The sequence below is a fragment of the Macrobrachium nipponense genome, chromosome 41 (genome assembly GCF_015104395.2).
Source record: "Macrobrachium nipponense isolate FS-2020 chromosome 41, ASM1510439v2, whole genome shotgun sequence".
Classification (NCBI taxonomy): Eukaryota; Metazoa; Arthropoda; class Malacostraca; order Decapoda; family Palaemonidae; genus Macrobrachium; species Macrobrachium nipponense.
Window position 1 is genome coordinate 56,554,048 of NC_061102.1, and position 27,382 is coordinate 56,581,429.

The 27,382-nt window shown below is 40.6% G+C and overlaps 1 protein-coding gene across 3 annotated transcripts in view; it reads left to right on the plus strand.

Moving 5' to 3' along the window:
- Positions 1-27,382, plus strand: part of LOC135212778 (tyrosine-protein kinase BAZ1B-like) — a 245,752-nt gene that overhangs the window by 41,475 nt on the left and 176,895 nt on the right. For all 3 annotated transcript variants that reach the window (XR_010313993.1, XM_064246550.1, XM_064246551.1), the window contains exons 6-10: positions 4,508-4,657; positions 4,817-4,933; positions 8,484-8,624; positions 23,037-23,252; positions 25,836-25,979. Coding sequence is in view for 2 of the 3 variants with exons in the window: in XM_064246550.1 (XP_064102620.1) it covers positions 4,508-4,657; positions 4,817-4,933; positions 8,484-8,624; positions 23,037-23,252; positions 25,836-25,979 (768 nt within the window). In the remaining variant the exon portion in view is untranslated. The remainder of the gene's footprint in view (positions 1-4,507; positions 4,658-4,816; positions 4,934-8,483; positions 8,625-23,036; positions 23,253-25,835; positions 25,980-27,382) is intronic.

Sequence of the window (27,382 nt, forward strand, 5' to 3'; positions counted from 1 at the left end):
CTGTAAGGGGGCCGGCTAATGCCATTTTTTAAGGACAGGACTTTGACATTCATACCACTTAATAAGGTGACCTGGGACATCTCCAAACGGTATATGATTTTCGCCCCTGACCTTTGGTTTAGTGATGCCAGCGATTTATCTCAAAAATAAGCATTTTTCAAAGTCTATCTCCTCCCTTAATATTTATATTAAGACCTTGGATTACTACCATATATAGACCTGATGTAGACCTCTAAACAAGTGAAGAGTTTTTTTTTCTAAAAGTAATTTTTTTGCTAGATATGAATTTTTTCATTATAAAAAAATTTCGGAAAAAGACTAAACAAAAATTTTTTATTTAAAAAGGGCTTCATTTGATTGTTCTATAATGTCTTTCTAAGTCATATACCAAATTTCAATGCTATAGCTGTAAAACTAAGTGAGAAGATAGAATTTAAAGGTTAATAAGTATAGTTTTGAGATACGGGCGTTCAAAGTTTTTCTTTGTATTTTTACACAGTGTTAATAAATAATGATTATTTAATCGTAAATGAAGATCCCTTAGCTCATAGATCGTAGCCTTGGGCACTACATTCAGGCAAGACGGGGCACTACCTCCTACGCAACTCACTCTCTGTCCTTCACTAACTCTGCTTATTAGAGCGAATTTTCTTCGTCTGTATTTTAGCGAGATGTTTTGCTTGTCTTTTCATCTTTGGCATGATGAAATTCTTGCCGAAACTAAGATTAACAGATGTGAAAGCAAGAGAATGTCAGAGGTGAAACTCGAACGTGTACACTATACAAGGTTTCTGCTCTCATTGAAAGGTGGTAAGCAGACTCCCTTCCCTCCTGCGACTCATGAAATCTCAACAGATGCCATTGCTCACAATTTCTTTGATAATAATCATCAAAATACACGATAACAGAAGAAATATTGCATTTTCTTGTATGGATCAGTGATTTTGGCTTAATGAGTTACGTTTACTAATTACCCTGTAACTACAAAAGTAAGAGGAATTTTGATAAAATATTTCTTATACGCATTCTCCATTGCCATATGAAGCTCCATAAAATTTTTCCTGACTGTATTTTTTGCCCTATACCCCCATATATAAGGGAACCAGCCAGCCCCCTTAAGTGCTCTCCTGGAAGCTTTGGTCAGAGTCCCAATCCGATGGGGACTCCAGTGCCTTTTAAGAAGTACAAGCATTCTCTTCCTAGTCCCAGGCCTTCAAACAGTTACTCAGCAGACCCTTCAGTTTCCATTTTTGTCCTTCAGTACCCTCCTCTGTCCACTTCAGATTGTATGGAGCACTTCTCACCTGTCTGCTCGACTTTGGAGCATGCCCAAGCAATCGACTTCCAGGCGTTCTGCACTGCAGTCTGAGTGCCCAGCGCCCACACCTGGGCGCCCATCATTTGCTTCGTCTTCTCAGAAACTGCAGTTACTTTTGCCTCCTCCCGTCAGACCTACTTAGTCTTCTTCATCAGTGGACCCTGATGATCCTGCTCTGGCTTCAGTTAAATGTCACTTGACGCAAATTATGGACCTTCTGAAAGCTCCTACCACTCCTAAGCCTGTCCAGGATGGCAACCTGTATCTGATTTCCTCAGAAGAGGAGGTTGAACAAGAATCCGGGGGAGCCTTGCTAGAAAATCAAGAATTCTCCGAGGCATAGAGTCCAGATCAATAGGGCTTGCATATCAATGTAAGAGAACTGAAGACAATTCAACTAGGCCTTCAGAGTTTTGCCTCCCTAGTCCGCAACAAGACAGTAGTGGTTCATATGGACAACACCATGGCCTTAGCCTATATTTGAAAGCAAGGCTGGACCCATTCCTTCTCTCTATGTCAAGCAGCGAGAGACTTATGGTTGTGGGCAGACCGAAATCAAATGACTTGTCACTTGGTTCATGTCGGGGAGACAAAATGTGATGGCAGATGAGGTAAGCCATCAAAAGCAGGTCCTTCCCACAGAATGGATCCTGGACCCCCTTGTTTGTTTAGATTTGTGGATGTTCTGGGACAAACCAGTGATAGACTTGTTTGCCATCTCCAGAAACTATCTTCCTCTGTATTGCTTGCCAGCCCCAGGCCCTCTTGCATGGGCCACGGATGCCATGTGTTCCACCTCCTTTCAATGTGGGATTCAGCTATGTAATTACTTGGTAAGTTATATTAAAATATTTTCATAATAATGAAATTAATTGTTTCATATATGCTTACCAAGTACAGTGGTCCCCCCCGTATTCGGGGGGGATGCGTAACCCAGACCACACACCACACCCACACACACACACACACACACACACACACACACACACACACACACACACACACACACACCCCCCCCCCCCGTGAATAGTTAGAACCCGCGAATGTTTGGAACCCCTATGAAAATGCTAAAAACAGCCTATTTTGTTAGTTAAAACTCAAGAAAACCTTACTAAAAATTTTCATACTTGGTTTTTTTAATAGTTTTATCACAAAAAGTGCATTTTATGATTAAATTCATCAAAAAAAAACCAGGAATTTGTGGATATTTATCATAGAAAAATACCGCGAATGCACGAATTTTCCGCAAATAATGCAGGGAAACATTCCCCAGAGAAATCTGCGAATCTGGAGAACGCGAATACGGGGGGTCCACTGTAATTACCATATTTGAGCCAGCCCTCCTTCCCTCTCATGGACAAGAGAACCATAAACAAATTGTTTTATGGCTGCCATTGTTCTATGTTCCCCAATAGTGGGAAGGGTTTGTCACCTTGGTAAAAGAATTGAGAAGTGCTACCTCAAAATTCAAAAAGGTTACTGAGCGAGGTAGATTATATGAAACTTAATTTTATGATGAAAATATATTTTTTTTTTTTTATTAAACGTAAACTTGATATAAAGACGCAAGGTTAAGAATTGCTTATTTTTGATTTTATAAACTAGCCAAAATAATGCTAGCAATATAATATAATAAAAAAGGGAGGAAGTTTTTATAAAAAGCCAGCTTTCCTTTTGACAATAGTACTATTAACAATATTTTGCATAATATAATTATAAAAGCAAAAGTAAATTTTGTCTCTATACCATACAGGAGAATCTTATAAGAAGTGACATTTTACCAGTAAAATGTCCAGTGGCTGGGTGAGTTAATGTTCATTTCATAGGTAACATTACAAAGAAAATATTTTGCCCACATACAGCCATTGCTGCAAAGCTTTCATGGCTTGAAAGATTGTCCCCAATTAATTCTACTCTTTTTCCATCCAGATTCATAGTGTGTGGAAACCTATTTAAAGACCAGTCGGTCAGTCCTCTTGTGTTGCAGAGAGTGGCCAGTTGTTTGACAGTGCATGATTAACTGCATTACTGCAGAGAAAACACTTTGACTATCCTGTAACTGCATATTTCCTGGTAAATGCATTTTGTTGGGATTTTTGAGGTTTTCGTTATTTATGTATCACATTGCATTAGCAGGCAAGCACTTATACCTTTAAATTGGGAAAACAAAATTTATACATTGTCAAGGCAAGCAGACAAGCAGATACCAATATTGAAGAAAACAATTTTGATATGGGACGGCAGTGTGTGAAGGTAACTACAAAAATAACATTTTGCAGATACTTTTTTATAGTCTGAATTCATCCCAAAACAGCTGGAAAAAATTTATATCATTATTTAGTGCACAACTAAGCACATAAGATTTATTACATTACAGGTTTCTTGTGTTCATTCTTTATTCTACACATCATGTGTATTTTTGCATTCATTATTATATTTAATTTGGGGTTCTCTTATATAAGAAAGTTTGAAACTTGAAAATAAAAAAATGATAGAAAAGGGCAGTTCTTGGTTATGCCATTCAATGAAAAAAGTGTTTCTGTAATATATCTAATAAGCTCTCGCACATATAAAGATGTGGATGTTTTTTTTTTATTTTCAAGGTGGATGCACAAAAATGCAGTACAAAACCTTATCTGCTTCCTCTGTACTGTCAAATCGGCAAATGTACGCATGTGCGTAATGTACTTTTTAAAAATTATCGTGCCTACCTTTATTGTTGCGTTCATTATTGAATTCAGAAGCTGCAAGACCTTCTCAGAATTTTGAATGAAAAATGATACATAAAAAGAAAGAGAAGAAGAAATTAGTTTTTCTCAGTTGTTACACTGGATCCAGGTTGTTATTGTTGCCTATGCAATTGTGATTTTGTTACTTAACAGATTTCATTACTTAATGGGAGGCCAGAACATTTTGTTGAGTTGCCAGTTTTTAGTATCCTGTCAGAAAATGGGACAGACCCTGGCAACTTTGTTTCTTCAGAGTCTATCTCTGTGTAATCAAGATTTCAATGTAAGTATCTTAAGGTAGCCAAAGTGTAATGTGTTCTTATTCAAAAAGTGATGGATGTTTTTAGGAAAAAGGAAAACCTGTAGTTAATCAATAGAGGTTTATTTAATAACATTTTGTATTGGAATATTATTAATATGGAGATAGATACATTTTATGGGTTTTTGATCTTTTAATCAGGTCATAACCCCAGAGACTGTGATGCGAATGCCAGTGATGAGAAGATTACTCCACCAGCGAAAAATGTACAAAGGTGTTCGAGGAATGGGAAGGAAAATTGTTTACATTATGGATCAAGCTCTCAACAAGCTCAGCCTTAAGCATATAGCAGTAAGTGTTACAGAATTATTGTGTACTTGTGTAAGATGGATGATCATTACACGTTGCATATGCTGCAGGAACTGCAGAGAATGTTTTGTTGGCTTTTTGTTTTACAGTGTATTCAGGTAGTTGGTGTATTACTGATTAATTTGGTGTCATCCTGAACAGGCAATTCCTGATCAAGAACTGCACGATGAGCTAATGAAACGTCGAGAAAAGGTAATGGAAAAACGCATCTTAGCCACAATGAGTACAGAAGATAGGGAGGCATATCTTAAACAGAAGGTGAGAAAATTTTGAGAGAATCTTGTGCAAAGTATTTTGTTTCATGCCAAACTCAGGAATGATGTTGAGTCCTAATTTATGGACTATGATATTAATCCTAAGACTAAGGTGGCATCAAGAACCCATGGACTCTCAGTCTTTAATGCATGCCAAAGTACAAGTGGGAGGGCAGGAAGCAATAAAAGGGCACTGGGTACTGTTAAAATATATGGTGGGGGGATTGCTTCCAAATAATAATAGACAGCCTTGTTTTGCTCTTCCTGGGAAAGTCCAGAGTAACCACAATGTCCTGAGGTTAGAAATGTGAGAAGCTAAGTTAAAATTGTGAAGGGGTAGGTAGAAGAATATTATTATTATATAAAGGGTTTGTTTATCCAGACCTCTGAGCCTAATAAAGGCTCTTCTCGGGCTGGTTATAGAGGAATAAAGATAAATGAAGAGTAAAGAAATAGGCCAAAAGATGTATATTGCAAGGATGTGTAACCGACGGCCTTAGCAGTGATTTGATTGAATATAAGAAATGAAGTAAAGCAGCAATTCATAATATTTTTTTCCCTTCACAATATGTTGTATCAATGCACAGTAATTAAATCATTTTATTATGATGATGGAAAGGTATGGTTATCTGTTTGGTCAGTGACCATAAAGGGAGGCATCATCCTGGAATATCTAGAATAATGTACCCTTTTGATAGTTTTGGGTGTCTCTTGATCCTTGCTTTACTTATACTCCCACTTTCCCCCCTTCTAATTTCATGCAAATGATGGCTACTGAGGGTGAGCCTATCAAAGGCCTTAAACCCTACCAGACTACAGTCAATAACAGTCTAGCGCATCCACTGTGCTTCCCATTTTTGTTGCCGAGATTCTTCTATGTGCGTGAGATGTGTGTTATTTCCCAGCGCTTTTATCTCTACAGTTGCCTATGAATGGAGATCCTTCCTGTTGCCAAAGCCCATGAATTCTGTATTGTTAGGGCATTTTTTGAGGAACACAGGTCTTTGTAGTGCTATTTGTGGTGTGTGCCATGATGATAACCTCACTTTGTCATTGCTGTGCGTAGTGATCTTTGTTCAGTTTGAACTTTTGTGTGTTAGTATGGCTACCATGGAAAAGAAAGCTCTTTCCTTTGTTTGTGGTTTGTGAACCCTGAGGATAACCTCTCTTTGCCAGAGCTGTGTGTAGTAATTGTTGTTGAGTGGGAGCTCTTATTCTGTTAGTATGGTTATCATGGAAGAGAATGTGATTTCCTTTGTGGTTTGTGAGCCACATGGATGACCTTCATTTGTCTGTTCATAGTGGTCATTGTTTAGTGTGAGCTCCTTTGTGCAGGTATGGCCACCATGGAAGAGAATAAACCCAAATTTTGGTGTTGCACATGTAGAGATAAGCCATATAGCAAGTTTATATCCATTTTAGCAGTTGATCTGCATTCTGTTTGGATCTCATGTAGGGGCAAAGAGTGCTTGAAAGACAACACGTGGCAAATGCGAAGGGTAGCAGGATTCACAGTGGGCCTTGTATGATAGATGAAAAAAGGGGACATACCTAGAAAAGCTACAATGACCCCATCCCCTGTCCCTCTGGCAACTCTTTCAGTACCTGGAAAAATAGGAACACTCAGGTCAGGTTCAGAGGTTTGTGATGGTCAGTTTCCCATCTTTATCTTCAACAACTGGAATTCGGGACTGTTAGATGTGTGGACTTCCCTTGCTCCCCCCTTCATGGATCATCATCTGGAATATGGGTGACGGGCAGTAGCATCCAAGCCAAGTCACCTTCAGTAGTGTCTACAATGTCTTCATTCATCGCCTCCATTTCTTTCCTTGGTGTTGATTAGGTCATTGTCCAAGAGGACCAGAACCATCAAATGGAGCAGGAGACGGAAGTTCTCTGTGAGACAGCAATAGAGGTGTAAATGCTTCCACTCCAGGCGCAGATTGAGGCAGATGCTTTATGGAGATGTGGGACTGATGCTTCAGAGTCATCCAAAAGACCTTTCCCCAGTCTCACTTCCAACTGACTGGAACACCTAGACTCCCTCCATTTCTGCCAAGGCTTGCGTGAAGGCCCCTCCTCCTCCAATGGTGCCACAGTTCCAGGAGGGGCTTCAAAGATGGAATCATGCTGATACCAAGACAGAGACTGGCCCACAAGGTAGGTGTCTTCCTCCACCTGGGAGACTTCCACCTTAATCAACCTGGAGGATAAAGACTGCAAAAGAAAAGAAAGAGAGAGAGAGAGAGAGAGGGGGGGGGGGGGGGGGGGGGGGGGGGGGGGGGGGGGAGGACAATCTAGCACATTTGGAAGTTCAGGAAAGAATGGAATTGATCTTTATTGGCTTGGTTGCCTACATCAGGAGATGTCTGGGCCTCGCTGACCTGCCAGCTTCTATGCCTGGCGACCCCAGATGACACTATTGTTTCGAACAGATGGAGGAGAGGGTGCTGGAGGTGAAGCATTTGTTCCGCCTGCCCTGCTTTCCGTTGGTACAGGGCCTCATTGCTGAGCTGTATGACCTGATGGTGGACTGAAGAACTAGCCTTACCTCAGCCAGGTTGGAGAAATTATTGCCACCTCCAATTTCCTTCCAGGCCAAATTCTACATTCTAAAGGCCACTACCATCCCCAGGACCTTGGAGTGGTGATCCACAGGTGGGGAGACAGAGTGCCCCTCATCTGCTTTGAACAGAAAAGTGAGACTCGAAGTCAGCGTCATAGTACTCATCGTGGCAAGAACTATCAGAGTCATCATCTGATTTGATAGGTACCAGAGATCAAAGATTCCTCAATATTAATCTGGAGAGATGGCAAGACCTTGAGATGTATCTGGGCCCCTCAGGTAAGGTGTTATCCTACACTGTTCACTAGGTGAGCCAACTGTGGGCCCACATGATCCTCTGGCAGAGGGAGGTCTTCCTCTTGGTGTGCATAACCTCACGTAGGAGATTATTGTTTTTGGTTGAGTTGGCCTTTTGCCAGCACAGGTTCTTCCTCACAGAGCAGCCTGTAATCATAGAAGAGCTTCTTGGGAATGAGGAAAGCCTACTGCAGGAGTCATTGTACTACTTCACTCCATACAGTGTCCAATATTTTGTCTACTTTGCCATTATTTTGTGTATCTCTCTCTCTCTCTCTCTCTCTCTCTCTCTCTCTCTCTCTCTCTCTCTCTCTCTCTCTCTCTCTCTGTGGCTAGTGGCCCATGCTCGCTGGCAGCAGACCTCTCCACGTTCCACTGTTGAGTGCTGCATTTCTCCAGCTATTGTTAGCATCCTCCACCCCCAATTCTCTTAGATCTTTGAAAACTTTATCTTTCCTTCTCATCCTTGGTCCCCCCACCAGTCTTCTCCCTTTTACTGATCTTTCCATAACCACTTAGGCATTTTGCCTTCTTCCATCCTAACCACATGTCCAGCCAAACGTAATCCTGATACTTTTTAGGTGAATTGTTTATATTTTGCATTTTTCTATTATATTCCCTGTATGTTATTTACTGTGTAATCCATATTAATTTGTAACGATTTTGAGTTTTATTTCTTTCTTCTTAATAGTCTTTAGAAGAGAAGAAAAAGAAGCAGCAGACAAAGTTTGTACAGTCCCTCAGAATTCAGGAGCAGAACAGAAAGTTAGAGGATAAAGTTCTTAAAGATATCAAGCCTTTGCCTCCACCCACATTAGTTCCTACTCCTGAGGTAAGTGTTTATTCTTTTTCAGATTGGACTAGTTCGTTGAATGATAATTTTTTTTTTTTGTCACATTCCCATCAGCCATTGTAAGTGCCCTCATCCTTGGTTTTTGAATGACACCCCAGACTCAGAGGTCTTTAGTCTAACAGTCAGAAGAATGATAGTATTATTACACGTTGCCTAGAACCACTGGCACCCATCAGTCACCTTCTCACTTTTGGTTTGTGTGCACTACTGTTACAACTCCAACTGCGATTTCCAGCTTGGTTCTACTGTATGATTGCTAATATTCAGCATTATTCTAAAAGACAACATTGTTGTATACCATATATTAGCTAACTTGTTATGAAATAAAATCGTAGACATTTTGTAGATGTAACTTACTGAGTAATTACTTAGCTAATGATTAGCCTCGCATGGCATCCTAAAATTTAAAAAATAAGCATGCAATTGACTTGCAATGTGTGGGTGACAGGTCCTACCCACCACAACAGGAACTCGTGAGCGACATTAGCCGATAGCGTCAGCCGACAAGATGTTATCTTACACTTCCTATGTTCATGTTAGCTGCTTTCTAGTTGCCTGAAGTCGGTGATGTAGTCGCTTTAGCTTATTTTCTATCTGCTGTTGTATTATTTTGGTTGGCTTTACCATCATTAATTTCATTCTCTTTGTTTATCAGTATGTCTGATTCTAGTAATTCCACTCTTTGCTATTGCAGCAACTGACCAAGTTGTGCTATGATGCACACATGAGGTGCACCAAGTGCAGAGGTCAAGTATGTACAAGAGAGCGTACATGTGGAGTGTAAGGAGTGGGATGAGAGTAGGTGGAAGTCCTGCCTTAATAGGTTGGTGAAAAATAGGAATAGGAAGGCGGCTGCTAGAGCCGAAAGTAGGGCCTCTATGAGTAGGGCCTAAGACACACACTGGTCTGCCTCTTCCTTCTACGCCTGGGAAAAATTGTTCTATCCTCAGCCCTCCTCCTACTCCAGTGCTCAGCTCCCATGCTTCCGAACCTGATGCCATTGCTAGTCTTGAATTGAGGATTAATAATAAGTATGATGTCAAGTTTAATCTAGTTCTAAGTTCTGTTGCGGATTTGGGAGCATCTCTTAAGGGCCTCATGGATGAAGTGGAGAAAGTGAGTAGTGACTGATTATATATTGTATAATTGTTAAGGGTATAGATAAGTGTGATTATATATTGTATAATTGTTATGGGTATTTTATGCATTGTTGAAATATGGTGGGTGTCCTATATATAGACAACATGTGGTAGATTCTAGAAGGTGTCTGTTGATGTATTTAAGTTGTGTTGTGACGTCATAGGCTGTGACGTCATAGACAAGATGGCGGCGGCGTCGGCAGGATGTAAACAATAACACGGGGCAGGAGAAAGCACGTGTTGGTGGTGTGTGGTTGGTAGGGGAGAGCTCTCTGTCTGGTAGGAGTTGTTTTTTGGGTCGTAAGTCTTGTGGTGCTGGTGTTTTAAGGTGATTTCTGGAGTGTACTGGAGTTGGAGAAAGCGTACAGGTGGGTAGATTATTCATTTTTATAGAGAAAGAAAGGAGTTAGGCTAGGCCAAAATTCAAACTGGTAGCAGAGCGTGGTTGATCAAAGATGCCTGGATCCGACAGTGAACAAAGGGAGACTACTAGATGGAGAAGGGAATGTCCTAGGTTTAGCGGGATACAAGAAGAATACAAAGAATGGAAAGGTCAAGCCGAAGATTGGCTATTGTTGTATGGAGAAGATTACAAAATACCCGGCGATAGAGAAATGAGAATGAGCTTAAAAGGGAAAGCATGAGAGCTAGTGGAAGCATTAGATAAAGATAAACTTACTGGTACAGAGGGTCCAAAGTTAATCCTAGAGAAACTAGATAAAGCCTATCTAAAAGACTCGGTAATGGAGAATTACGGTAGAATAAAAAGATACCTTCTAATAAGAAGAGAATCTAGTGAAAATATGGCGGACTATTTAATTAGATACGAGAAGGCAGCATCTGAGTGTGAAAGAGCAATGGGGTGGGGAAAGGCGCGCTTGAAGGCGAAGTCAAGGGGTATCATGTAATAGAGCAAGCAAATCTCACGGAAAATCAAAAACAAATGGTATTATCGGCTTGTGGGCAAGAAAAGCTAGAGTACGGAACAGTGTCGCAAACAATGAAAAGACTATTTGAGGGATTAGGACTAAAGAGGAACGGGAATGGTGGGGTTCGTCAGAAGGCAATGCCAGTTCTGGGAGAGGGAGGGAAAACCAAAGATATCGGGGAAGATGGAACCGAGGAAGGGGTGGTAGAAATCCTATAAACAAAGAAGGGAAGGTAACAGTATGTGCAATATGCAGCTCAGAATGGCATTGGGCTAGGGATTGTCCTCAGAATTTTCATAATAGGAAGAAAACTGAAACAAGACTAGAAGAAAATAAGGTAAAAACAGAAAATGGGACAGAAGAAGAAGAGGTTTATGTAGGAGAAGTTAATAAAATAGTGGAAGCATCATGGGAGGTGGTTGATGCAATTTTGGACACAGGGTGTAAATCAACAGTTTGCGGGGAATTATGACTAGCACGTATTGTCATGGATTTGAGTCAGGAAGAGTTGAGGAGAATGAGGGACACTAGGACAGAGTCTAATAAAGTGTTTAATTTTGGTGAGACATCTTATAAGTCCAGAGGAATAATAGAAATACCTGTGATACTAAAAAACAGAAAGTTTTATTTGAAGACGGAAATTCTGCAAGGTGATATACCCTGGCTGATAGGTAAGCAAACCATGAGTAAAATGGGTATGACCCTAAACTTGAAAGAAAATTGTGTCATAGTAGAAGTATTAGGGGGAATGAAAGTGAGTAGTTAAGAGAAGACGAACAGGGTCATTTAAGAGTGCCTATAAGGAGGAGGAAGGTAGAAGAATTATTACTGGAGGGTTGGAAGGGAAAGAATCCGAGGGAAATTAAGACACAATGAAGAAATTACATTTACAGTTTGGTCATGGAAGTGGAGATAAAATATGGAAGCTAACAGAGGAAGCACAATGGAGTAATGGGTTAATCGAAAAAGAAAAAGAGGAAATAAGAAAGTTACTAACGGAACTGATTAAAAATTGTGAGGTTTGTAAAAAATACAAAAGAAACCCCGCCAAACCGGTAGTAGGCTTTTCTTGGAGTAAAACGTTCAATGAAGTCGTAGCGATGGATGTGGGAGAGATAGAAGAGAGAAAGTTCTTGGTAATAGTGGATATGGCAACGAGATATGTCAGGCCTGTTGGATAAAAGATAAGAAACCAGAAACTATAATAAAGATACTTTTTGAGTGCTGGTTTGCTATATTTGGAGCACCCTCCAAAATATTGTCAGATAATGGGGAGAATTCAAAATGAAAAAGTAAGGAGGATGGCAGAAAAATGGAATATTAAAGTATTAGCCACAGCATCAGAATCTCCGTGGAGCAACGGATTATGTGAAAAGACCGTAGGCATGATCAAGGGAAGTGTAAGGAAGATGATGGAGGAAGAGGAAGTAGATTGGTCCCTAGCTTTGAAATGGGTAGTGAGTGCTAGGAACTGTTTAATGAATAATGGAGGTTTCTCTCCCAACCAATTAGTATTTGGAAAAAACCCTTCACTGCCTAACCTAATAGGAGAAGAAAGTTCTAGTCCTGCAAGCAGAGAAAAAGGGATGGAAGAGGGTATGGTAAGGGACACACTGAATGCAATGCACAAGGCCAGAGAAGCATTTATAAAAAATGAGTCCTGTAATAAAATAAGAATAGCGCTAAACAAAAACATCAGAGAACATAAATTTGAAGAAGCAGTGGTAGGAGATGAGGTATTCTATAAGAGGGAAAATGAAAATGAATGGAGAGGACCTGCTCAGGTAGTGGGAGTATCGGGGAAAACAATAATAGTCAAACATGGGGATTCTTTAAGAGAAGTAGCTAGGATACATGTGACAGGATTCAACGACGATCACCAGATTCAGAAGAGATATCGGCTAGAATAGATAAATCCCATGGGGTGAAAGGTAGGTCAGATGGCCCAAATGAAGGGAAAGTAGATTGGCTGGAAGGAGAGGAGATAATGGGTGAGAGAAGGAATGCAGACACAGAAGAGACTATAGAAAGAGAGGTGATAGAGGAAACAGTGGAAGATAACGGCAAAGTGGGTCAATAGAAAGCGAGTTAATGGAAGAGATACCAAAATTCAAAAAGGGAAATAGAGTTAGGGCTATAAACAATGATACAGGACAAGTAGAAGAATGGACCTATTTTAGGTCTTGCAGGAAAAAAGATCAAGCCAAGCATGGGCTGATTCGTACAATATACGAGACTCACAGTCAGGTGACAAAGGGTGGGTTAACTTGAGGGATTATAGTCAGGTAGAAAAAATTGAAGATGAAGAGGAGGTGTTGCTGGATTTGAAAATAGAAGCATAATGGAAGCTAAAGAAAAAGAACTTCTAAGTTGGAGAGATAACCAGGTATATGAGGAGGTAAATGATGTTGGACAAAAAGCTATATCTACAAGATGGATAGTAACTGAAAAAATAAAAGGGGGGAAAGGATATGTAAAGCAAGATTGGGTAGCTAGAGGGTTTGAAGAAGAAATGGTGAGTGGGAAAGGATGCTCCCACATGCAATGCTGAAATTTTAAAATTCTGTCTAACCATAATAAAGGTGAAAAATTGGAATTGTTATACATTGGATGTCAAAACTGCATATTTACAAGGTGACGAGATACAAAGAGAAGTGTACTTGAAGCCACCAAGGGAAGATGGTTGGAGGGGATTATGGAAGTTGAAGAAAACAGTCTATGGGCTCAAGGATGCAGCAAAAGCATGGTATTGTAAAGTGGTGAAAGTAGTGAAGGAGCTTCAAGGTGAGAGAAGTAGACTAGAACCTAATATATTCTTTTGGAAAAAGAACAATAAATTGGAAGGCATTTTGTGTACACACGTAGATGATTTTTGCTACGGAGGAACTGAAGGATTCTTAAAGGAAACGATTGGGAGATTGAAAGGGAAATTGCAAGTAGGAGAACAAGAGAGTAAAAGGTTCAAGTATATAGGAGTAGTAATAGAGCAGAAGGAGAATAGATTTTCCCTTAATCAGTGGCAGTATATAAATTCCATAAGAGAACCAGAGGCTAGAAGATATACGGGTAATAGAGTGCTAGAACAAAAAGAGTTAACAGAGTACAGATCAGTGGTAGGACAGCTGAATTGGGTATCACTACACACGATGCCAGAAATATCATATGATATTAGCGAATTAAGTAAAGCATTTAAAGAAGGAACAACTCAGGATATGAAGAAACTTATTAAAATTGTGAGAAAAACTAAGAGCATGATGGGCGAAGTTACAATAAGTGAGATGGAAAGAAGAAAGGGTTTATTGGGAAGCCTATGCAGAAACGCTTCATTTGGAAACATAGAAGATGGCCATACTCAACTGGGTTATATTATTTCTTTGACAGATGGGAAGAGGAGAAGTCCCATATGGTGGAAGTCTAGTAAATCCAGGAGAGTGGCAAAATCCACCATTGAGGCTGAAGCCCTGAGTGTTGGGGAAGCTGTAGAAGGATTGATATATTTCAAGCATTTGTGGGAAGAGGTAGTAGGAGGGAGAAATTTAGAAGCCTTGGTTAACACTGATAGTAAAACACTAATGACCGCCATCAAATCGAGCACTGGTGTAAGTAGCAAGAGATTAAAAATAGATATTGCTGCAATAAGGGAAACCATTGAATCCGGGGAAATAAAGGAGGTGAGATGGATAAAAGGAAAGGAGCAAGTGGCTGATGTATTAACTAAAGCAGGAGTTTCAGGGGAATGTATTAGAAATTATGTAGAGGGTAAAGAGTTGGAGGACGAAGGAAATTAAGAGGGGAATACTAGTTAGGAAACAGTCGGAGGGGAGGGAGAAAGAGATAAGTGTGATTATATATTGTATTTAATTGTTATGGGTATAGATAAGTGTGATTATATATTGTATAATTGTTATGGGTATTTTATGCATTGTTGAAATATGGTGGGTGTCCTATATATAGACAACATGTGGTAGATTCTAGAAGGTGTCTGTTGATGTATTTAAGTTGTGTTGTGACGTCATAGGCTGTGACGTCATAGACAAGATGGCGGCGGCGTCGGCAGGATGTAAACAATAACACGGGGCAGGAGAAAGCACGTGTTGGTGGTGTGTGGTTGGTAGGGGAGAGCTCTCTGTCTGGTAGGAGTTGTTTTTTGGGTCGTAAGTCTTGTGGTGCTGGTGTTTTAAGGTGATTTCTGGAGTGTACTGGAGTTGGAGAAAGCGTACAGGTGGGTAGATTATTCATTTTTATAGAGAAAGAAAGGAGTTAGGCTAGGCCAAAATTCAAAGTGACAAAGTGAAAAGTGAAGTGTCAGTGGAGAAGGTGGTTGGTTGCCCGTCCCATTGGGTCTCCAAGACAAATCACTGTCCTGCTCCCTTGCTACTGGGAGAAGACATACTGGAAGCCCATGGGAGACTGATGGGGTTTGCCCATGGGCTGCCGCCCCCTCTGTCGGTCCTGTTGTTAAGTCCCAGGACATGACCAACTGTCATTGGAAAGGCATGTCTGTGGATGTGGGCCACTTTTCATCAGTTCTGACTCGGAGTCTCATTTCGGGCATCGTAGACGCTGTAGTAACAAATCTAGACCTTTGAAGAGTCATGTGCGGGATGCAGCTCCCGAGTCCCCAGTACCAGTCAAGCAGCTTAAGGACTACGACGCCCTTCCGTTGTGTAGCTTCAGGGTTGACCCTTCGGTGTTTGCTCCTGTGTGGTTACCTGCTCACCCGTGGGACTCTCCTGTACTGCCGTCTCCCAGAGAGTCAATGCATTAGAAGCACTTATCACCCAAATGTACGGATGGATGCATTCCCATCTCCTTCTACCGTGCGCCCACCACTGACTTCCACACCACCAGTACTAGCTCCCGCTTTGCCTACTCTCACTTCCACATTGCCTGCTCCTTCTCCCGCGATGTCTTCTTCCGCACCTGCCCCTTCGAATTCTTCCGCTTCAGGACATCAGCAACAACAGACTTCGGCTACAGAATCAGAGGATCCCTCTCTTGCTTCCTTGAAAAGACAGCTGGTGGAGATTCTTAATTACGTTAAGAAAGCTCCTCCAGTGGGACAATTCCCTAAGACAAGGAAGGTCTTTCACCAGTTTCTTCGGAGGATGAGGAAGGAGGGGTCAAGGTTTGGCCAAACTGACTTATCCTGGATTCTTCACTTCTCTTCCTGCGTCACCTACCTCGTCGTTCATGATGTTGAAGAGTCAGCAGGAATTTGCTCTCCTTCCCAAGATGATTCTGTCCACTTCCTCCAGGAAAGCGTTGAAAGTGGTTAAGGTGTGGCTGTCGATGTAAAGGGAACAAGGGAAGGCGACGTTCTCGCATCCTCCCTCCCACCTTGTCAAGTGGTTCCACAGGCCTTACGATACTGGAGAAAGCCCCTCCCTGGAGTTACTGCCTTCTCCCAAGGGGATTTCTCTAGTCTCATTGACCCTTCATGCCATGCGGCCTTTGCCTCTGCAAAGGTATTCTTTTCATCGGCGAAGCTGAATCACCTCGTCAAGAGCCTCTACAATGTGCTTTTGAGGGATTCAGCTTTCTTGATTGGACAGTGGGCACTCTCGCTAATAAGATTGAGAACACTACAGAGACGGTTGACTCTTTCAACAGACCTTCTGAGAGTGCTTTCGTGCATGATGGCACAGGGGGCTTGCATCTCTCTTCACCTTCGGCCTGCTGAAGAAGAGGGACCTGTGGTGTTTGTTCACATTGAAGTGAGTTACAGCCTCACAGAAGGCAGCTTAGCTTTTTGCTCCTCTAGACCCTTCTCATCTCTTCCCGCAAGCCATGGTAGAGCAGATAGCCACAGACCTGCAGATGAAGTCAACACAGGATCTCCTTACCCAATCGTCTCGCACCAAGCCTTCTTCATCTGCGCCCTTTCATCCAAAGTTTGTCTCTCCACTCCAGCAGCATCCCTTTAGCGCAAAGAGACCACAGTCTCATTCAAGAACCCGCTCCAACCTGCGCATCCATCAGAAGTCTGTCAAGAAGCACTCCGGCACCAAGTCTCTATCGAAGAAGTGAGCAAGAAGTCCTTTGTACCCCAGTCAGAGCCAGGCTCCTCAAGTTTTGGGAGAGGTGGGCTCACAGAGGAGCAGAGCCATGGATCATCAGGCTACTAGAGGAGGGCTACTGCATCCCTTTCTCGGAGAACCCTCCTTTAGTCTCGTCACCTATCACATTGACAGCATACTCGAGAGGTTCAGAAAAGCACTTGGCCCTTGCAAAGGAAGTGTCATCCCTTCTTCGGTAGCAGGCCATAGAGGAAGTGATAGAAGTTCATTTCCAGGGATTTTACAATCGCCTGTTTGTAGTCCCCAAAACATTGGGGGGCTGGAGACCAGTACTAGACATAAGCCCTCTCAATCGCTTCATAGTAAAGACCAAGTTCGTTGAAAACGAGCCAGTCAGCCATGTCATTCATTTATCCGGGCAATTGGATGATCACCCTAGACATGGAGGATGCTTATCTACATATTCCAGTTCATCCAATGTCAAGGAAGTTTCTAAGATTAGTCTTCCAAGGGAAAGTCTTCCAGTTTCTGTCTGTTTCGGTCTTTCCACACCACCACAAGTATTCTCGAGTTCTCTCTCCTCTCGCCAAATGGCTTCACCTGATATCCTGCTAAATCTCCAGAAGTCCCAGTTGATTCTGTTTCAGGAGATTCTTTATTTGGGGATAATTCTCAACTCTGACTTTTCAGGCTTTTACATCCCAAAAGAGAATTGCGGGTTGCATTCAGTCAATCTCCAAGTTCCTTGCTCTCCCATTGTGCTCTTCAGTGGATAAGTCTACTAGGAATGCTTTTTTCCATTGAGACCTTCGTTCTTTTGGGCTAGTTACACACGAGAAATCTTCAATTCTTCCTCAAAGCCAACTGGAACAGGAAGACTCAACCAGACTTGATGAGTTTTCCTGTCTCACAGGAGATAAAAACCGATCTACGACAGTGGCTACTAGAAGAAAAATATTCACAGGGGAAATCCCTTCTTCCCCCCCAAACCCGACCTGGACTTTTACTTGAACGCTTCGGATCTGGACTGGGGAGCCCTTCTTGGATCTTAGGAAGTTTTGTGGACCAGGTCCCCAGAGGAGACAAAGCGCCACATTAACGTCAAGGAGTTGAAGGCCATTCACTTAGGCCTATGTCATTTCTCCTTGTTTGTGTGCAACAAGACAGTGGTTGTGCATGTGGACAACGCCACAGCCTTATCCTACATCAAGAAACGGTGGGCACACACTCCTTTTTCCTCTAATGGCGTGAGAGCTGCTACTGTGGACCCATCAGCATCAGCACTCTTCACCTACTTCATTCAGGGGAAGTTAAATGTCCTGGCCAGACGAGTTTAGCAGACAGAAGCAAGTGCTTCCCACTGAGTGGACTCTGGACGACAGAATTTGCTTCGACCTGTGGAGATTGTGGGCAGACCACTAATAGACTTGTTGGCAACATCAAGGAATAACCGCCTTCCTCTCATCGTTTCCCCAGCCCCAAACTTTGAGCAAGGGCAACGGACGCACTACTGATCGACTGGTCGGGACTGGATCTTTGCACTTTCCCTTCCCTTCAGTCTAGTCAGGAAGGTTCTGAACAAGTTCTTATCTCACAGCTGGCCCACTTTCCATGATTACTCCCCCAAAGACCGTGGCTACTCAGACAACCACACTTCAGAAGGTACTTCCAAGGGTAGTCCACGCTTGCTCTGACAGGCTTCAGACTGTCAGGAAACTCATCAGGGCAAAAGGATTTTCAAGAGTAGCTGCAGAAACTATTGCAAAGTGCAGATGCCAGTCGACTAGTAACATTTACCAGTCAAAATGGGCAGTCTTCCATAGATGGAACTCCAGACATCACATCCTGTCTTTTGAGATGTCTGTAACTCAAATCACAGATTTTCTTCTCTATTTAAGAACCTCCAAGAACCTTTCATCTTCCACAATTAAAGGTTATCAAGCCATGCTTAGGATGGTGTTGAGCATTGTAATCTCGACCTCTCTACTAATCAAGATCTTCATGACCTGTTGAAATCTTTTGACACCTCTAAGCAGAAGTCTACTTCAGTTTCCTGGAGCCCGGACGTAGTATTAAAGTGGCATACGTGCCCAACTTTCGAGCCCTTCAACTCTGCCCCTCTCAAGGATCTTTTATGAAAGACACTTTTTCTTGTAGCGTTAGCTACTGCTAAATGCATGAGCGAGCTATACACTATCAATAAAAGAGTTGGATTCTCGCAAGGGGATGCGGTCGGCTCTTTCACCTTAGGCTTCTTAGCTAAGAACAAGGATCCTAATAAGTCATGGTCCCAGTCTTTCTATTAGGAGTTAAACTGGTATCCTGGGCTCGGACGAAGAAGAAAGAGCTCTCTATTTGGTCAGAGCATTAAGGTGTTACCTGGCGAAAACTGAGGAGTTCAGGGGATCCTCAAGTAACCTCTGGTGTTTGGTCAAGAGCCCCTCCCGTCTGCTTTCCAAGAACGGTCTCTCGTTCCTTATTAGAGACAATTTTTGAAGCTCATTCCCGGTTACAGGAGGAATCGCTTCCATTGCTGAAAGTGAAACCGCCTGAAGTCAGAGCTGCTGCCACCTCTCTCACCTTTAAACTTCAATCAACTTTTTGGAGGTGTAAGTCAATATTTACGTTATATTATTTGAAAGACGTAGAAAGTGTTTGAAAATTGCAGTACCCTTGGTCTGTTGGCATTGGCTGGCATGGTATTGGGTGAGGAAGCATAGGAGGGACACGAACTCTTGCCTTATCTTTTCCTTGTGTCAAGGATGTCAAGTTACAGGGAGCCTGGGGGATACCTGGAGGACCCACCAGTCGGTCAGTTGGTTAGTGTCTCTTAGTTGGCGTAACACTCATAAGGTGACAGGTTGATTCTCTGGTCATGTTATTTTGGTACTGTACCCAGGGCAAGGGAATGAAACTTTTATACTGAGTCTTGTTAGCCGTTGGGCAGATCCCCCGCTGCAAGACTTCACCGATGTACAGGCGACTCACTACCACGCCACTACAGGTTAAGATTAGCACCACCAGAGGAAGCATCTTCCACTGTAGCTCTCTTACCTGGTGAGCAAGTGTTAACCTTTCCTCTCGTACAATAATTACATTCTTTTTTTACATTGATTAGTTCAGTCCATTCATCCCACCTCCCTTGCAATGTGGGATTCATTATGTATTTTTATAATAAAATTAAGTTTTATAAAATATAATTACTAAATCAGAGCATGCCCTCCTCCCCTCTGATTTTCATAGACTAGTGGCATAAATTAGAATGATGCTATTGAATAAAGTCGCTTTTGAGTTCCCACTGGGGTGGACAGGACCTGTCACCCACACATGGCAACAGTCACTTGCGTGCAAATTTTTTACATTTTTGGATGCTGTGTGAGGCTAATCATTAGCTAAGTAATTACTTGGTAAGTATATTTATAAAACTTCATTTTATTATAAGAATATTTTAAAACACTGAATTACTCTAATTGATGCAACACTGAATTACTCTAATTGTTGCATATAAGACTTCTTTTTAGAAGGGAATATTGAATAGGTATAGTGCTTACTGGTAAACTCTTAATATTATTAAAATATATAGCTATAGTATGGCAGAAAAGAAATCAAACAAAACATGCAAAGAAGACAGTAGATAAAATTTTTTGTAATAACAATTTCTATGATTTACAAGCGATAACTAAGCAACTAAGGTATAGCAGAAAACATTTTAACCCACCCCACTCCCTCCCATTCCTACCTCCATTGGACATCTCTGGTTGTGACCATGAATTTTTTATTTAGAAATAGGGAGAGATTTTCAGTATATGATGTTAAAAGTAACATACATAATAGTGAGTTTATAAAGTTGAAGGCTAACCTGCATGCATGTAGAGGGTCCCATAGATGATACAACTGGTGGATGAGGTTCCATTCTGACTGGTATCTGCATTGCCCATAGACGTTCAGATTCACTTCAGTTTGTCGAAACTTGGTATAGTGAGGACATAGCTGCCTGCTCAGTGATGAAACTATAGACTGCACTCTTGCAGAAGAAATTGGAAAACCCCATCAGACAAGGAGAACCTGGATTAAACTATGGTTGAATAAGAGAGATTAATGATCTCACGATTGTTTATTTAACCCTTAATCCCCTTAGGGGGGTTAATGCTGTCAGTGCAATTGCGAGGTTTTCCTTCTGTAACGCCTATCAAGCCTTTTACTGTCAATTTCCGTTTCAGCGCTGATTGGCCTTAGTAGCCCCTGTGCTTGGCATGATGCCAAAAATCTACATAAATCAAATCAAATTTAACCCTTAATGGAAAGGGTAATAAATCAATATGCTGCACCCCAGGCTGGCAAAACTTTGAGGTTGGGGAAAAAAAGAAAACACCAATGGAAAGAGGAAGATATACAAATGCACATGATGTAAGAAAACAAATTCTAAAAAATTTTCTGTAACTTTCTACGAGTTGAAAATAACAACCCCTTGTGGGGCCTCTTTTACAAGACAGTCTTAAATTTTACCAAGTTATACATGATTTTTCTAATAAATAAATTTATTTTATTTTGTAAAATTATAATATAGCTCACACAATATCAGAACATGAATAAAATTAGTTACATTCTGAGCATACTTGTTGAAAAATGTTTACGTAAATTTACTGAGAACGAATATGCAATAAAATGATATTTATGACTGACATACTATCATAAAAGATAAGAACTAAAACCAACAAGAACCCCTTGGTATTATCGTCAATCCAGTTTCATGGCGATTGCCTAACGCCATAAAATCAGCGATTTATGGAGCCATAACGAGCCGAGTTCTCTTAATCGGCGCCATAAGCTATAAGGATGCTTATGGCGTCAATATCGGTCATCGGAGCCATAAGCACCATAAATCGTTAAGTTTCCGTTAATGGCAGTTTTCGCTTATCAGCACACCCCCGGGAATGGAACCCCACCAATTACCAGGGACTGCCTGTATTAACTAATTTACAAAAAGATGTCTTGTGAGACAGACAGGCACTACATCCTCCCTTAAGATCCCAACTAACTCTCGCATGAGCTGCCCAGTGGATTTTAGTGAGTAAAAGTTGCCATTAGTGAATTTATGGGCTATAGAAGTAGTGGCACCTCTTTCCTGCCTGATTTCCCTAAATTGATGTTGCATAATATTGTTACTCACCATGAGTCACTCCGTCCACCAGTAACTATGTTAAATGCACATCTTGTATAGTCTAGTGGTATATAGTCCAGTATACAGTAGGTCTGTGATCCATTAAAGCAGAATAGGTCCTTAAACCTATGGTTCCATAGTCAAGTAAGAGTACAGTTTACAACTCCTGCCCACAAAATTGTTAATTTATACAAGGTTAATTGAAATACTGAAAATATCTTAAACTTACTTTATGTGCAGTAAATGCCACTGGAATTCAACCAACACTGTCATTATATACATAACAAACATGCACACAAATATATGTATTGTGTGTTTATTGTACTATTGTTTAAATTACAATGATATTTTCCATACATAAAATAAGTTTATGATACTTTCAATATTTAATTTTCCTTATATAAATAATTTTGTGTGCAAAAGAGAATAGTACCCCTAAAAAATGCTTAAAACTGCCATTTTATTAGTTGAAACTCAGGTGTTTTAAGAAAAACACTTATACCTGGTTTGTTTTAATAGTTTGATAACAAAAAGTGCATTTAATCATGAAATTGATAGTTTTTAAGTTATGAAAAATGCAAATTGGTTAAAAATTTGTCATTTTGTTGATAGTTCTCATAGAAAATGAAACTTTTCCACAAATAATGGGTAGATATGGTCCATAGAGAAATTTTTCAATACGTGAGTACGCAAATGTCAAGAATGCGAATACGGGAGTTGAGAATTTGGAGGGAGGAGGGTCATCAGCTGACAAGAGAATAATGACTATTTCTTAATGGAAGCATTACCACTGAAAATGGATCTTCCTCAGTGCACTTGAAATATAAAAATTATTTCATCTTTTGCATTGCCATGTTTTTAAATTAAAGTTTTAGGTTTTTTTATTATAGTTCTATTTCATGTATAAAGATGAAATTGTCTTGATAAAAAAGTATAACTGTACTGTGCTCTTTGATGTAGACTTTTTGCGTGTCCAAGTGATTAAATTGATGCTCTGAATTTCCAGTTGTAGATTAATTATGATACTGCTCATGATATGAATATTAGAGTATCTTGTTTTTTAAATTGAACTAACATTGATTGGTAGTGAGATTATTGTATTCTTATGATTTTGAAATTTAATAATTGATTTGATATTTCAGGACATTCCGAATTCTTTATTCGGTGACATCACCATGATTGTCGAGTTTATAGAATGTTATCGAGACATTGTGCTGACCGACAAAAAGAAATCTATATCTTCTCAGCACCTAATGCAAGCCTTGTCTGCTGGGAAGAATGGTTTTAAATTTATATCAGAAATTATGGTATTATTGCTTCACATAATCATCGATGATGAACGAATAGGTGACAATAAAGTAAGTATTGATGCAAAATAAATTTTGTAATACGTAAGTGACTTAATGTGTGCATACTTATCTTAGAAATAATTCCTTTCCCCTCCGAATTCAATGATATTACTGTTGTGCCTTGATAAGGTTTGGATTGCCATCTTAAGATTATTTTTTTTAAATATTACATTTTGTATAAGTTACTTACCAAGTAATTACATAGCTATAAGTTCCACTTATACAGCAGCTTGAATTTTAAATTTTGCAGGAGACAAGTTCTGCCCACATGCGTGGGAATAAGAATGACTGTGAGCAGAAAGCTCAGTTTTTTCCTACCGTCATCGGTTAAACACCTGTGATGGTGGTAGCTTGTTCATTATTTTCCATTTGTTTACTTCATTTCAGTGGTGTGCATCCCCACTGAAACGCGTATTTAGTAACCTTCAATCGAATCTTAGGATGAGTTTTTACTTATTTTGTTATTATTGAGTTGATTCACCAACTAATCTTTTGTATACACGTGTGAGCCAGCGATAATAGTAAAACTTAAGTAGTGGAAGAGCAAGACCGAACATATGTGTCGCTTCTAAAGTCCATCAAAAAGCCCCCAACTAAACCTTCGGCTAAGAAATGAGATTCAAGCCCTCTGTGCTCCAGTAGGGGCAAGACTCCATTTGTTTTAGGGGAAGTGTAACAAGAGAGGAGCCGAACAGACAGTGGACTGTAAGCACTGTAGGAATGGTATTTTATCCCTTTCAAAGTAAAATCTTTTAGTCAAGGTGACCCATAGCCTTGACAGCCTATTCTATACGGTCAGAGAGGTTTTTGGCCCTCACAGAGGAAATGTCCACCCTCATCTCCAAGGAAGCAGTAGAGATAGTAGATGATTTAACATCAGAGGGGTTCTGCAATATCCTGTTTGTAGTCCCCAGGGTTTCTGGGTGATGGAGACTGGTCCTGGATGTCAGCGCCCTGAATATGTTCATACAGAAAACAAAATTCGGAATGAAATCCAATCATTCCATTCTTGTGTCCATACGACAAGGAGACTGGATGGTCCCGATAAACATACAGAACACATACTTCTACGTCTTTATTCACCCGGACTCAAGAAAGTACATCAGATTTGCCTTCCAGGACTGCGTCTTCCAGTTTTGAACATTTTGCTTCGGACTGTCGACGCCACAGCAAGTCTTCATGCGTGTATTAGCTCCTTTAGCAGGATAACTACATCTGATGGGCATAAATATCCCCCTTTATTTGGATGATTAGGTTCTTCGTCCCACGTCAGATAACTTAATACATGGAGGATCTTGGCAAGACCCTTCTTTTAGTCCAGGACTTGGCTTACTCCTAAACCTTCAGAAATCCCAGCTGGTTCCCTCTCAGGAGATAGTTTGTTTGGGGTTTGTGCTAAACTCAAGCTTTTTAGACTTTTCCATCTCCCAAGGGAGTGAATTCCTGCCTTAAGACTGTAGACGAGTTCCTTTCTCTTCAGTAATGCTCAAAGAACAGATGGATGATTCTTTTTAGGAATAATGGCATCTCATAGAACAATTCATGTCCAAGGGGGAGGCTTCACATGAGGACACCTCAGTTTTTTTCTCAGTCAGCGGAGACAAACTGAAACACCCAGACTTGTATTCCTGATAACTCACAAAATCAAGCAACAACTGCATTGGTGTATATATATAAATAAATGTAAAGGAACTCAAGGATATTCTCCTGGATTTACAAGCCTTTACACAAGAGGTGTCCCAGAGGATAGTGGCAGTCCACTTGGATGTTATGACAGCGCTGTTGTAAATAAGGAAAAACAGAGGGATTCGTTCATTGTCCCTCTGCAAAACAGTGACTAGAGCAGATTACACTAATGGACTTAACTTGAGGCACCTGAAGCACCCACCACTTAGTGGATGGGTTGTGTTTTTATTGCAGTGTAGTTGACAATATTGTACTATGGTGGTTTTAATTTGGTGAAACATCCAGGGCAAGGGCAGGCACCTATCATGCTTTACCAGCATTTGAACATAAATCTTTGCTGTAAAGCTCCCATGTATGCCACACCACTACAGGTTAAGATGAGCACCAGGCAGAGGCAGTATCCCAGCTGTCTTAACTGATAAGGAAACTGTAAGCTTGTATTCAGTGCTAGCAGCATTTCTATTTTGATTTATTAAATAACTTAATATTTTGGAGTATTTTATGTCCATGTCTCCCACCTCTTGTCAATATGGGAATCAGCCATGTAATTACTGGGTAAGTTACTTATACAAAAATGACTTTTTATAATAAAAAGTTTTGTATATATACTTACCCAGTAATTACATGATCAGAGCCTTTCCTCCTCCCCGCTGATGGACATAATTCATGAACAAACTGAGCTCTTTGCTCACAGTTGTTCCTGTTCTCCTGCTATTCGGTGGAACTGGTCACCTGCTCAAAAGTTGGAAGTGTTACCTGCGAAAGTTTGAATTCAAGCTGCCATATAAGTGGAACTTATAGCCGTGTAATTACTGAGTAAGTATATTCAAAACTATTTTATTGTAAAAATGACATGTTATTCATGCTCCCTGGTTAGGTTAACATTTTTCATGGTTGCTTTTGCAGGAGCTTGGTGTCAAGATAAGTGAGTTAGCAGTGCATTACCAGACTGCTATGGAACTTGCACGTCTTTGTTTGAGTAAAGGAGGTGGTTCAGATAATGTGAGCCAGCATTCTGATGACAATGAGTTTGAAGAAGAATGTGAATTGGTAAGTTTTAGTTTTGTCAATTTCAGTAATGCTTTTTTGTTAGTAAAACAAAAAAATCACTCAGAAGTATTTTGGCAGTTTGTTTATTATTGATTATGAATTGTCAATCTTTTATTATTTAGGGAAGTAAAAGTTCTTTGGGCTATTTGATTATAAAAAGAAAAAAACAAATCCAGACTTCTCTTTCCCCTTCATCAGGTATGTTGCTATTATTATTTAGATAGTTGTCCTCTTAATACTACTTTGTAGTTGACAGTTTCCCCTCCACATGATCATGAGCCTCTGCCAGTACTTGTTCACCATTAACTCTCTTAATACTCAGTACTTGACAAGATATTTGGCTGCTTAGCGTCAAGCAGCCTAATATTTTGTCGAATTTTGAAGGAACGGAAAAGTTGAGATATTTCATCAGTGCATTAGGATGCTTACAATGCATAGAGAAAGGGGTGGAGCTTACACACTCGACAAGGAGAGAGCTCTCAGTCGTGTTTAGAGGTTTTGAAAGAAGCTGAATATATTTTTTGTCTGCACTCCCACCACATTTTTTACCTACCACATATCACTTTATTGCCCCTTGTGACATTGACATGGGCCAAGAGGGTTAATTGAGTCCGCAGATAATAGCACAGATATGTGCATTGAAGCAATGTGGCCTTAAGCAGATATTGGATCCATTGGGTGTGAGCAGGCATTCAGTTTGACGCTGGGTTGCCAGATTTAATGAAGGTGGCATCATGAGATTCCGTCTCAAAAAAAGCAACCTGGTATGCCTAAGAAGACTAATTGATGTTTGAGAACAGTCAAACTTTAATCAGAAGTCTTCTTAGACATACCAGGTTGCTTTTTTTTTGAGATCGAAACTCATGGTTGCCACCTTCATTAAATCTAGCGACCCAGCATCAAACTGAAGGCCTTATCACACTCAGCTGATCAAATATCTGCTTTGTTTTAAGGCCAGATTGCTTCATTGCACATATCTGTGCAATTATCTGTTGACTCAAATCACCTTTTTGGTCACAGGGGCTAATAAAGTGATAGTTAGGAGGCAAAAAATGCGGTGGGAGCGTGCTGAGAGTTCACTCCTTGTCAAGTGTCTTAAGCTCCACCCCTTTCTCTATGCACTGTAAGCAGCCAAATGCACTGACGAGATTTCTAATCAACTTTCCCATTCCTTCAAAATTTGACAAGATATTAGGCTGTTTGAAGCCTAATATCTTCTCAAGCACTGTATATTGGGCAATGAAAATCTTGTAATGGAGGGTTTGGAATCTAAATGGAATCCAACAAGTTTTACTGGACTTACGGAGAAAACAAAAAGTAAAAATTTACTGAAGTGGTGGCTCTTTAATTTTCATGTTTCCCTGACAAAGTTGCATTTTGAGAGCTTTCTATCTTAATACTCT